The sequence below is a fragment of the Felis catus genome, chromosome A1 (genome assembly GCF_018350175.1).
Source record: "Felis catus isolate Fca126 chromosome A1, F.catus_Fca126_mat1.0, whole genome shotgun sequence".
Classification (NCBI taxonomy): Eukaryota; Metazoa; Chordata; class Mammalia; order Carnivora; family Felidae; genus Felis; species Felis catus.
In genome coordinates this window covers 205,330,196-205,342,483 of record NC_058368.1, presented here as the reverse complement: position 1 = coordinate 205,342,483, position 12,288 = coordinate 205,330,196, and the positions used below count along the sequence as shown (strand labels likewise).

Below are 12,288 nucleotides of genomic sequence, written 5' to 3'. Positions count from 1 at the left end.
TGGTTTTTGATTTGTGTTACCATTAGGTTTGTGTATGACATCTTCTGCATATAGCAGTCTGTATTCAGTTGATGGTCACTTAAGTTTGAACCCATTCTTTACTGCCCATCCCCAACGTTTTTGGTATATGGTGTCATACTTACATCCTTTCATTTTGTGAGTCTCTTGAATGATTTGTAAAGATACGCTTTTTTTATGCTTTTGCATTTCCTACTTTTCTTACTCTTACTAATGGTCTTTCCTTTCCACTCAAAGAATCTCCTTTAACATTTCTTATATGGCTGGTTTAGTGGTCTGAACTTCTTTAGCTGTTGTTTGTGTGAGAAACTCTTTATCTCTTCTTCTATTCTGAATGATAGCCTTGCTGGGCAGAGTATTCTTGGCTGCATATTTTTTCCTTTCAGCAGTTTGAAAATATCCTGCCACTCCCTTCTTACCTTCAAAGTCTCTGTTGAAAAGTCAACCAAGAGGGGCGCCTGGGTGGCACAGTCGGTTAAGCGTCCGACTTCAGCCAGGTCACGATCTCACGGTCCATGAGTTCGAGCCCCGCGTCAGGCTGTGGGCTGATGGCTCGGAGCCTGGAGCCTGTTTCCGATTCTGTGTCTCCCTCTCTCTCTGCCCCTCCCCCGTTCATGCTCTGTCTCTCTCTGTCCCAAAAATAAAATAAAAACGTTGAAAAAAAATTAAAAAAAAAAAAAAAAGAAAAGTCAGCCAAGAGCCTTAAGATTTTTTCTTGTATATAACTGTCTCCTTTTCTCTTGATGCTTTTGAAATTGTCTCTTTATCACTACTTTTTCCATTTATATTACTATGTGTCTTGGTGTAGGGCTCCTTGGGTTGATTTTGTTTGGGGCTTTCTATGCTTCCTGGATCTGGATATGTTTCCTTTTCCAAATTTTGGAAGATTTCAGCAATTATGTCTTCAAATTAATATTCTGCCCCCTTTTCTCTTTTTTTCTTCTTCTGGGATCCCTATAGAATGTTATTACTCTTGATGGTGTTGCTGAGTTTCCTAAACCTATTCTCATTTTGCATAATTTGTTTTTCTCTCACTTGCTTAGCTTACTTTCCATTACTCTGCCCTCCAAGTTACTAATTTATTCCTCTGCTTCATCTAGCCTGCTATTTATTCATAACATCTAGTGTGTTTTTTAAGTTTTTATTTAAATTCCAGTTAACATACAGTGTAATGTTAATTTCAGGTATACAATATAGTGATTCAGCACTTCCATACAATACCCAATGCTCATCACGAAAGCTCTCCTTAATCCCCATCTATATATGTAACCCATCCTCTTACCTACCTTCCCTCTGGCAACCATCAGTTTGTTCCCTGTAGTTAAGAGTTTGTTTCTTGGTTTGCCTCTCCATATCTTTTTTTTCCCATTTGCTCCTTTGTTTTGTTTCTTAAATTTCACATATGAGTGAAATCATATGGTATGTATCTTTCTTTGGCTTATTTTGCTTAGCATAATACTCTCTAGCTCCATTCATGTCATTGCAAATGGCAAGATTTCATTCTTTTTATGGCTTAATGATATTCCATTGTTTGTACATTCTACATCTTCATTATCCATTCATCAGTCAGTAGTCCCTTGGGCTATTTTGATAATTTGACTATTGCAGATAATGTGCTATAAACATTGGGGTGCACGTATCCTTTTGAATTAGTACTTTTGTGTCCTTTGGGTAAATAACTAGTAGTGCAATTGCTGGGTTGTAGGGTAGTTCTATTTTTAAATTTTTGGGGAAACTCCATACTGTTTTCCAGAATGGTTGCACCAGTTTGCATTTCCACCAACAGTGCACGAGAGTTCCCCTTTCTTCACATCAGTACCAACATTTGTTGCTTATTGTGTTTTTATTTTAGCCATTCTGAGAGGTGTTAGGTGATATCTCATTGTAGTTTTGATTTGTATTTCCCTGATACTGTTGAGCATCTGTTCATGTGTCTGTTGGACATCTGTATGTCTTCTTTGGATAAATGTCTATTCATGTTCTCTGCCCATTTTTTAATTGTATTATTGGGTTCTTTTTTTTTTTTTTGGTGTTGAGTTGTATAAGTTCTTTATATATTTTGGATATTAACCTTTTAGCAGGTATGTCATTTGAAGCTATCTTCTCCCACTCTGTAGCTTGTCTTTTAGTTTGTTGATTGTTTCCTTTGCAGTGCAGAAGGTTTTTATTTTGATGATATCCTGATAGCCTGTTTTTACTTTTGTTTCCCTTGTCTCAGGAGACGTATCTAGAAAAGTGTTTGTGGCTGATGTCAAGGACATTACTACCTGTGTTCTTTTCTAGGATTTTTTTTGGTTTCAGGTCTCACATTTATGTTTTTAATTCATTTTGATTTTATTTTTGTGTTTGGTGTAAGAAAGTGATCTGGTTTCATTCCTTTGCTTGTTGTTGTCCAGTTTTCCCAGCACCATTTGTTGAAGAGACTGTCTTTTTTCATTGGATATTCTTTCCTACTTTGTCAAAGATTAATTGACCATATAGTTGTGGGTTCGTTTCTGGGTTTTCTATTCTGTTACATTGATCTATGTGCCTATTTTCTGTGCTAGTACCATACTGTTTTGATCACTACAGCTTTGTATTATAACTTGAATTCTGGAATTATGACACCTCCAGCTTTGCTTTTCATTTTCTTTTTTTTTAAATTTTTTTTTCAACTTTTATTTATTTTTGGGACAGAGAGAGACAGAGCATGAACGGGGGAGGGGCAGAGAGAGAGGGAGACACAGAATCGGAAACAGGCTCCAGGCTCTGAGCCATCAGCCCAGAGCCTGACGCGGGGCTTGAACCCACGGACCGCGAGATCATGACCTGGCTGAAGTCGAACGCTTAACCGACTGCGCCACCCAGGCGCCCCGCTTTTCATTTTCAAGATTGCTTTGGCTATGTGGGTCTTTTGTGGTTCCATGAAAATTGTAGGATTATTTGTTCTAGCTCTGTGAAAAATGCTGTTAGTAGTTTGATAGAAATTGCTTTAAATTTGTCCCATTTACAATTGCACCAAAAACAATAAGATGCTTAGAATAAACCTAACCAAAGAGGTGAAAGGCTTAGTCTGAAAACTGATGAAACACTGATGAAACATATTGAAGGTCACACAAAGAATTGGAAAGATTGGAAAGACATTCCATGTTCATGGATTGGAAGAACAAATATTATTAAAATATCTACTACCCAAATCATCTGGTGTATTTTTAATTTCATTCATTATGTTCTACATTTCTGATTGGTTCTTTTTTATGTTTTTTCTTTGTTAAAGTTCTCACTGATATCTCCACTTTTTTTCTTAAGTTCAGTGAATATCTTCATAATCATTACCTTAAGTTCTCCATCAGGCATATTACTTATATCCATTTTGCTTAGGTCTCTTGCTGTGGTTTTGTCTTGTTCTTTTACTTGGGATACATTCCTATGTTTTCTCATTTTGTCTAATTCTCTGTGTCTGTTTCTCTGTGTTAGGGAGTTCAGCTACATTTCCTGGTCTTAAATGTAAAGGCCTTATGAAGAAGAGGTTCTGTAGTGCCCTGCAGTGCAATGACCCCTGTTCAGTATAAACTGGCATTTTAGCTAAATCTATGCATGTTGTGTGCACTCAGCTGTTGTGTCCTGGCCACTTTTTATTTCAGTCTAGTTGTCTTCAGAGGCTCTCTTTGCCTGCTATAGTCCCCAGCCAGGGTGGGGTGCACAATTTTAACAAGGTGCACCTTGGGCTTCCACAGGGCCCACTACTACCACCCCTGCCACTGGGACCGAGGGTCTAGAAAATAGGGTGAGGAGAGGAGGTGTTGGCAAGGTTTGCACTGGTCTTCTGGGGGAGGATACCCACAGAGACTGGACTGAGGGAGGCAAGGGTTACTGGGATCTGCCAAAGTGCTGGGTGGGGGGCAGGGCTTGGCATAAGCCATTTAGGTAGTGAATGTGGGCATTGTGCTGATTCCTGCAGGTCGTCATGTGTTTATGCAAGGGGATGGAGAGGGAGATGTCACCTGACAGCTTCTTTGTTCCCGGAGAAGTCCCTCCATGAACTCTGCCCCTCTGGAACATTCTCTGAGATATGTAAATAACTTCCCCTCTTGTTTGCCCCCAGTGTTTTTCAACCTGTTGCTTCTGTGCTGTAATTCTACAGGCTGTTTGTTATGCTAAGGGAAGGACCTCAGCTTTCTATCACCCTCTGGACTCTCCAGAGCTGCACCCTCTGATATTTAAAATTTCAGGCCTTAAGTCTCACTGGTTGTTAGAACTCTAGAAATCTGGCATACATGGCATGTAGTTTTGTAAAACTAAATGTTATAGGGATTCCTCTTTGTCATGTGAGCTCCTTGGTATGATAGTCTGTTTCTTGCTTGTCTGTACATTCACAACTGCCTCCTCCCACTGTGTGGATGGCCACAGTTTCACTCCCCACCATGTGTCTGCCCTTCTTACCATCTTTGATGTGGCTTCTTCTCTGCCTTTAGTTGTGGAGTTTGTTCTGCCAGTCTTCAGGCTGTTTTCTGGGTTATTACACTGAGGTGAGTGTTATCTAGTTGTATTTGTGGGATGAGGTGAGCTTAGGGTCCTCTTACTCAGCCAGTTTGCCCCCTCTCCTCTTGCTTCTTGCTGTGTGTTTTCAGTTGATTCATCTAACTGTATGATTCAGTTATCTTAATTTGGTCTGTGAGCCCTTCTATTCTGGTACCTCTGGGAGAGTCTGCCTAGTAGACTACTTGGAGACTACTATACATCAAGTTATTTGCTACTGTGGTGATGATTTACTTTAAAATAAATTTCATAAGATTCAAGTTTAATTCCATAATAAAGTCACTTTATTTCACTTGCCCTCCAGTATTAAGAGAAAGATGAAGAGAAGAAAATGCCTTGTGTTATGCATGGGAACATCATCCTTCATGTGTCAAAGCTGAATGGAAGTTGAAAACTCTGAACTAGAAAACTAGCATTCCAGATCAAAGGTTCTGAAATCCTAATCTGACACTACCAGCAGGCCAGACTGTCCTCCCAAATGCAGAGGTCAAAGAGAGAATATGGTTAAAAAGTGAGTGATGTGAAGAATTTCAGAGGTACAATATTCAATCAGTTTCTTTAATATAGAAGTCAAAGATTATTCAGTTTCTAGAAGGGTTTTTTTTTTTTTTTTGTCTTCAAATGCTACAGAAGAAAGGATTGCCTGAATTTATCTAAATAATCTCATTTTGAAACTTGATTTTGCTTTAAAAGACTCAAACAGTTGACAGAGACAATATTATACTGTCTGACTTTAAAAAAAAAACTATTTAAGGGGATATTTAAAATGTGCCATTCTTCTTCAAAAATGGTTGATGTAAAAATATTTTGAAGAGGGGTCTGCCCACAGCAAGTAAATGGAGGAGCCCAATGGTTTGGAGGCCACTCTGAAGGCAGATGAGGCAGAGGGTGAGGCCGAGGCAAAGAAGTGGCTTCTATGTGTGGACCTCTTTGTGTGGACTTATACGTGTGAACCTCTCTGTGTGGAGTTTGCCTCGGTCATGAGCTGTGACACCACCGTGGCTCAGTGCTATCTGGTGGAGAATGACTGGGAGATGGAGAGAGCGCTGAACTTGTACTTTGAGCTGCCTGTGGAGGAGGGCGCTTTGGAAAGCCACCCTCAGACCCCAGCCAAGTCAAAGTCCTGTGTTCACCTAATGAATAAAGAAACAACTGATTCCATTAGTTCTAAAACCAGCACATCTGAAGGTATTATGCATTTGATTTTTACAAATGTTTGAAATATTTGATTTTCAAATATTTATAATATTTGATATTTGTACAGAAGGTTATTCCCCCATATTGTAGCTACCTAAAGAAGAGAGCAAGTAGTGATGTGATTATTATGGGTCACGAAGAAGGATGTTTCACAGCTATAATGTTGAAGAAATTGAGAGTGAAATTTAAAATCCAGGATATCCCTTTTCCAAATACAAAAATGATGAAAAACGTTTTGTGTATGTATGCAACTGTGTCGGGAAATGAACTTTGCCTTATGACTTCTCATGTGGAAAGCACCAAAGAGCATGCCAAGGAACAAATGAATCAGTTAAAAATGATTTTAAAGAAGATTCAAGAAGCTCCAGAGTCAGCTATAGTTATATTTGCAGGGGATACAAATTTAAGGATCACCAAGTTACCAAATGGGTGCTTTACCCAAAAATAATTTGTATGTCTGGGAGTTTTTGACAAATCTAGGCATTGCCAGTATGCATGGGATACACAAATAAACTCTAATCTTGGAATATCTGCTACTTGTAAGCTTCATTTTAATCAAATTTGTTTCAGAATAGCAGCAGAAAGTGGTCCTATTGTTACCCAAAGTTTGGACTTCTTGGGTTGGAAAAACTGGACTGTGGTAGATTTCCTAGTGATCACTGGGGTCTTCTGTGCAACTTAGATGTGATATTATGAAATATTTTTCAAATAAGAGTTTTACATTTTCTGGTAATTTCATTCTGGATTTTGCAAATGTAATTTCTACTTATCTGGAAAGGTAGGCTTAATATGGAGGAATTGATATACTGTGTCACTGTAACAGAAGAAAACACTACTGTGATTTTATTTTGTGAACTGTGTCCTCAAATTTCAGAACTAAATATTGATGTTTATTTAAATTAAAGCATACCTAGTGTTCAGTATATGAGACTTCTTCTTAAAAGGCCACCAAGACCGTTGGAGCTTTTAATAATGCTCAGAGCTGCCAGCTGGTTCTCAAGTAGGGCCACATTGTCTCTGGGCTAGCCTTTATATTTTGTTTACTTTTAAAATCAGGCACCAAATAGTTTATATTTTAAGTAAATACTTAAAAATAAAAATAAGAGATTACTGAGGTTGGGGGATTGGATCTTTTCATTATATTTTACAAATTCAGATAATCTTAAATGAAAAAGCCATGATTATATACATTTAAATAGAGGACAACTATACTATAGCAGACTTTGTCTTTGTCAGCTAATAGTACATAATTGGTCACCTGTAAGTGAAACCTTCTGATTTTAAATTCTTCAACTTTTCAAAATGCATATTTGTCAACATGTCACCATTCATGTTGCCAACAGGGGCAAATAGGCTTGATAATGATTAAAGTCAGTTTTATACCTGTACTGGACTTTTTTCCTAAGAGAAAAATAAGTGTGTAAAGAGGAATAATCTTTTAGATTTACTTCTTATAAAATTGAATTATTTTACAGAGGAGGGATAAAGAGCACTTTTTAATGTGCTTACAGAAACATTTTAAGGGGTGCTGGGTGGCTCAGTTGGTTAAGTGGCTGACTTCAGCTCGAGTCATGATCTCTTATAGCTCAGAGCCTGCAGTCTGCTTTGGATTCTGTGTCTCCCTCTCTCTCTGCCCACCCCTGCCCCCCACCCCACCGCCTGCTCACACTCTGTCTCTCTCTTTCTCTCAAAAATAAAATAAAAAGAAACATAAAAAAGTTCAATATTCAGTTAAAAAAACATTTTTTAAGAGAAGTGTACTTTAAATAAATAATTTTACTTGTTTAAAAATTTTTTTTGAAGAGTAAATACTTCATGAATGCTGTTAGTATATTTTTTATTATGCGAAATGGAAGCAATAGAAAAATATTTTATCAGAGATGTCATGAATTTCCTTTTCATTTCATTGGCACGAAACATGTAATATGAGTTTTAAATTAAGATGTTTAGTCATTGGAGCTTTATAACCACTCTTCTCAAAGCAACAACCTCTGAACATAGCACTGAATCATATAATCATAATTCAACATTCACCTCTAGCCAATCCCTCTATTCTGAATTTTCAGTAAAACAATTTAGTTTTTGAACACCAGGTGGTGGCCTGTTCTCTATACTGCAAATAATAGAAGGATTTATAAGCTACTCATGTTGCCTCTTTTCAGTGTACCTAGGAAGACAGAATGTTATTTTATATATTAATCACTTCATAATCATTGATTATGTCCAATCTGTTCATCTGAAGTGAAGGAAGGATGTCCAAAAGAGGGACATCAAAGATTAATTTCAGTTAATTAAATTCTTAAATTACATTTCCAGTTGAAGGCTAAAGTATAGACATTAATTTAGTATGAAATTGATAGATAATTATATGTCTTGCATATGTTTGTGTTTCTTCACTTGTAGAGAAATTTTAGAGAAAGTAGTCAAGGCTGCCTTACCTAGATGAAAGAGAGTTTGCAAATTTGATACATGTTTGGTATATAAAAGCGTTTTTAGACATCTCATGCTACTCTCCCTCATCAGAGTAGAAAGTAATCACAGGGAATACAGGAACATTTGGTCCTAAAAGTAAGTCATGTCAGAGAAGAATATGAAAATGGACAAGGATGTAAGCAAATAAGGGTGAATATCATACAGTCAATGTCCTTTCATATGACCTTCTTTTTGTGTGTGTGTGCTCCCACTTATGGATGGTTTTGCTTCCTTCACAGTTCATGTTGTATTCTAAATTTGACATCATACAGGAATGAAAAGGATTTTTACTTACTGGGTCTCAGGAAAAAACAGCATTTCAGTCATAATATACAGACTACATAGATCTAGAATATTTTTAAAAGCATGACATAAAGATTTCTGTTTCTAGCCAAGATGGAGGGTAAATTGAGAGAGAAAAGATTTGCTTTCCTGTCCAAGCAACAAATAACTTAATAAAATATATGAAAGAACAGTTTTTAAGATATTGAACATTAGGCAATGAATGGTAGTGATTCCCTTAACAAATAAATGAAATGAGATCTATAATTTCCCCAGGTTATTGGTTGCAGATTTCCCAGGCCACAAGGAAGAGAGAACCCAGAGAAAGCCTGGTGGTCTTCTTGAGTTGAGAAGATGAAGCAAGGAATCTGGGGAGGTCAAGGAAGCCATAGTTCATAGGGAAAGTGTCACAGAGGAGAGAGTTATGCAGAGAAAGGGAGAAAAATCTCTGGGAATCTGCAGAATCCTCTGTGTGTTTTCAGCTGAGCACTGATCTATGCATGAGGGTGAGGAAGCTACTTGAGGCTGGAGAAAGAACCACCAGAAAGAATTAGAGGGAATAATTCCCAGGACTTGCAGAAGACATCAGCCACTGTGGGAAACCCCATTATTCTGGATGATAGATAGAATTCTCAAAAATGTTTTGCCTCAATAGTGGCAAAGTCAACCATAAACTAAATGCTGCTTTGTTCCTCCTAACAACCCTCACAAGCAAGACCTGAATGTATCACACTGGTTCTAAGTAGCTTAATAGCAGTCCAGAATAAGCCTCAACAATATTTATAGAAATGCAAAGATATACTGCATCCAACAAGATAAAATTCATAATGTCTAGGATTCAACAAAAATTATCAGCATGCAAAGAAGCAAGGTATTATCCATAAGGAGGTGAAAAATAATCTATTCAATCAATCCAGATGTGTCACAAAAGAATTCATAAACCAAGACAGTAAACAATTACTATAACTGTACTTCCTACGTTCAAGAAACTGGAGTAAATATTGTACATGTTAGGTACAGCCAGAAGATGTTAAAAAAGACCTAAATTGGACTTTCAGGGATTAAAACTACATTTTTTGAAGTGAAAAATATAGTGGGTGGGAGTCATGATATTGCAGAACTGATCACTGAACTTGAAGACATAGCAATTGAATCTATACAATAAGTAAAGAGAAAAAAATTACTGACTCCCCTCCTCCACAGACCATTAGTATTTAATATTTCTTACAGTTCAAATCTATGGTAGATAAGATGAATCCTTTCAGTTTTTGCCTGCTTCTAAATGTCTTTATTTTGACTTCACTTCTAATTAATTAATTAATTAATTAATTTTAAAATTTACATCCAAGTTAGCATATAGTGCAACAATGATTTCAGGTAATTTCTTAATGCCCCTTACCCATTTATCCCATCCCCCCTCCCACAACCCTCCAGCAACCCTTTCTTTGTTCTTTATATTTAAGAGTCTCTTATGTTTTGTGCCCCTATATTATTTTTGCTTCCCTTCCCTTATGTTCATCTGTTTTGTATCTTAAGTTCTTCATATGAGTGAAGGTATATTTGTCTTTATCTAATTTTGCTTAGCATATTACCCTCAAGTTCCATCCATGTTGTTGCAAATGGCAAGATTTCATTCTTTTTGATTGCCAAGTAATACTCCATTGTGTATATATATCACATCTCTATCCATTCATACATTGATGGCCATGTGGTCTCTTTTCATAGTTTGGCTATTGTCGATAGCACGGCTATAAACATTGGGGTGCATGTGCCCCTTCCAAACAGCACACCTGTATCCCTTAGATAAATACCTAGTAGTGCAATTGCTGGGTTGTCGGGTAGTTCTATTTTTAATTTTTTGAGGAACTTCCATACTGTTTTCCAGAGTGGATGCACCAGTTTGCATTCCCACCAGCAGTGCAAAAGAGATCCTCTTTCTCTGCATCCTTGCCAACATCTGTTGTTGCCTGAGTTGTTAAAGTTAGCCATTTTAACTGGTGTGAGATGGTATCTCATTGTGGTTTTGATTTGTGTTTCCCTGATGATGAGTGATGTTGAGCATTTTTTCATGTGTTGGTTGGTCATCTGGATGTCTTCATTGGAGAAGTGTATTTTTTCACTTCATTTTTATTTTATTTATTTATTTTTAATATGAAATTTATTGTCAGATTGGTTTCCATACAACACCCAGTGCTCATCCCAACAGGTGCCCTCCTCAATGCCCATCACCCACCCTCCCCTCCCTCCCCCCCCCCCCCCCCCAATCAATCCTCAGTTTATTCTCAGTTTTTAAGAGTCTCTTATGGTTTGGCTCTCTCCCTCTCTAACTTTTCTAACTTTTTTTTTCCTTCCCCTTCCCCATGGTCTTCTGTTAAGTTTCTCAGGATCCACATTGACTTCATTTTTAAAGGACATTTTTACAGGGTATAGAATTCTAAATTAACAGTTTTTCTTTTTTCTCCAAGAACTTTAAGATACCATTACGTTGCTCACCTCTTTCATTTTTTTTTCCTGATAACAGGGTAGGCATCATTCTCATCATTGTTCATTGTATGTAATATTTCTTTCCTTCCTCTGATATCAAGATTTTATCTTTATCCTTTAGGTTTCAGCCATATGATTATGATATGCCCAGTTGTGGTTTTCTTTGTATTTACTCTTCTAGGATTTCTCTGAACTTCTTAAGTTGATGTCTTCCATCAATTTTGGAAAATTCTCACGCATTACTTATGATATTTCTTTTTCTCTGTTGTTGTTTTTGTTCTGGGACTCCAGCTATGCAAATGATAGCCTATATGATAGTGTTTCACAGTTACTGGAGTTTCTGATTCCCCTTTTTAAAAAATGTTTTCTCTTTCTTTTTTAATTTGGATAATTTCAATTATCTTGTAATTCACTGATTCATGTGATGTGTTCAGTATGCTAATAAGCCCATCAAAATAATTCTTCATCTTTTTTTTTTCATTTTTAGGATTATCATCTGGCTCCTTTTTATAGTTTTCATTTTTATTCTATAATTCCCCATCTGTTCACACGTTACCCACCTTTTACATGAAATTTCTTAATATATTTATTATTGTTATTTTAAAATCCCTCTGATAATTCTAGTATTGGACCATCTTTGGATAAGGTTTTAATTGACTGTTTTCTCCCTTAAGAACAAGTCACTTTTTGTGTGTGCGTGATTGATGGTTTGATACAGAAGCTGAGGAAAATAATAGCTATACCCAGAAAAGGGCAGATTCCTTTTGTCAGTCCACTAAAAAGAGGAGGTAAGTTGTGGGGAGATGAGTCAATCTCATCTGTAATTGAATTGAATCTTGGCTTGGCTATTTCTTTAGTTGGATTTATTTCACCACAGACTTCAATAATAATTTGTTCAAGGGATCAGAATTTTCTTTTTACCAGACATGTGTCTAGAGGATCTGTTTCCATTCTCCTGCTTTGCCTTCAGCCTTCCTCAGGTCCTGGTTGTCTGCATCTCAGAGGGATGTTCTTCAACATTCTTGCCTCTGCCCCCATCCAAAATCAGTCATTGCTTGGTACTCGCTGGGAATCCCAAGTACCTAAAGAGTTCAGTTCATTCCTCCTCTGCTGCCTCAAGACTGCAAGAAACTGCCTATGATTACACCTCAGAGGAGAATCCCTTTCAGCTTTCTTGCCCCTCTCCCAGTCATAAGTTATCACTGTCTCTAACTCAGTGTTAGGCCCCGAGAACTCATAGAACTTGTCTCTCTTCTCCTTTCCTGCCCTCAGAGTTCATGAGGTCCTTCACAATGTACCTTAGAGGAGCAGATCTTT

At 37.2% G+C, this 12,288-nt stretch overlaps 1 protein-coding gene and 1 pseudogene across 2 annotated transcripts in view; both read left to right on the top strand.

The window, feature by feature from the left end:
* FBXO4 (F-box protein 4) overlaps positions 1-12,288 on the top strand; it is a 55,988-nt gene that overhangs the window by 33,742 nt on the left and 9,958 nt on the right. The window contains exon 6 of one of the 2 annotated variants that reach the window (XM_045037645.1): positions 4,841-5,270. The exons of the other annotated variant lie outside the window; for it this stretch is intronic. Within the exon in view, the coding sequence (XP_044893580.1) occupies positions 4,841-4,857 (17 nt within the window). The 3' untranslated portion in view covers positions 4,858-5,270. Of the gene's footprint in view, positions 1-4,840; positions 5,271-12,288 lie in introns of those variants that run through there. 2 annotated transcript variants of the gene reach the window in all.
* On the top strand, positions 5,373-6,656 carry LOC101093750 (annotated as a pseudogene).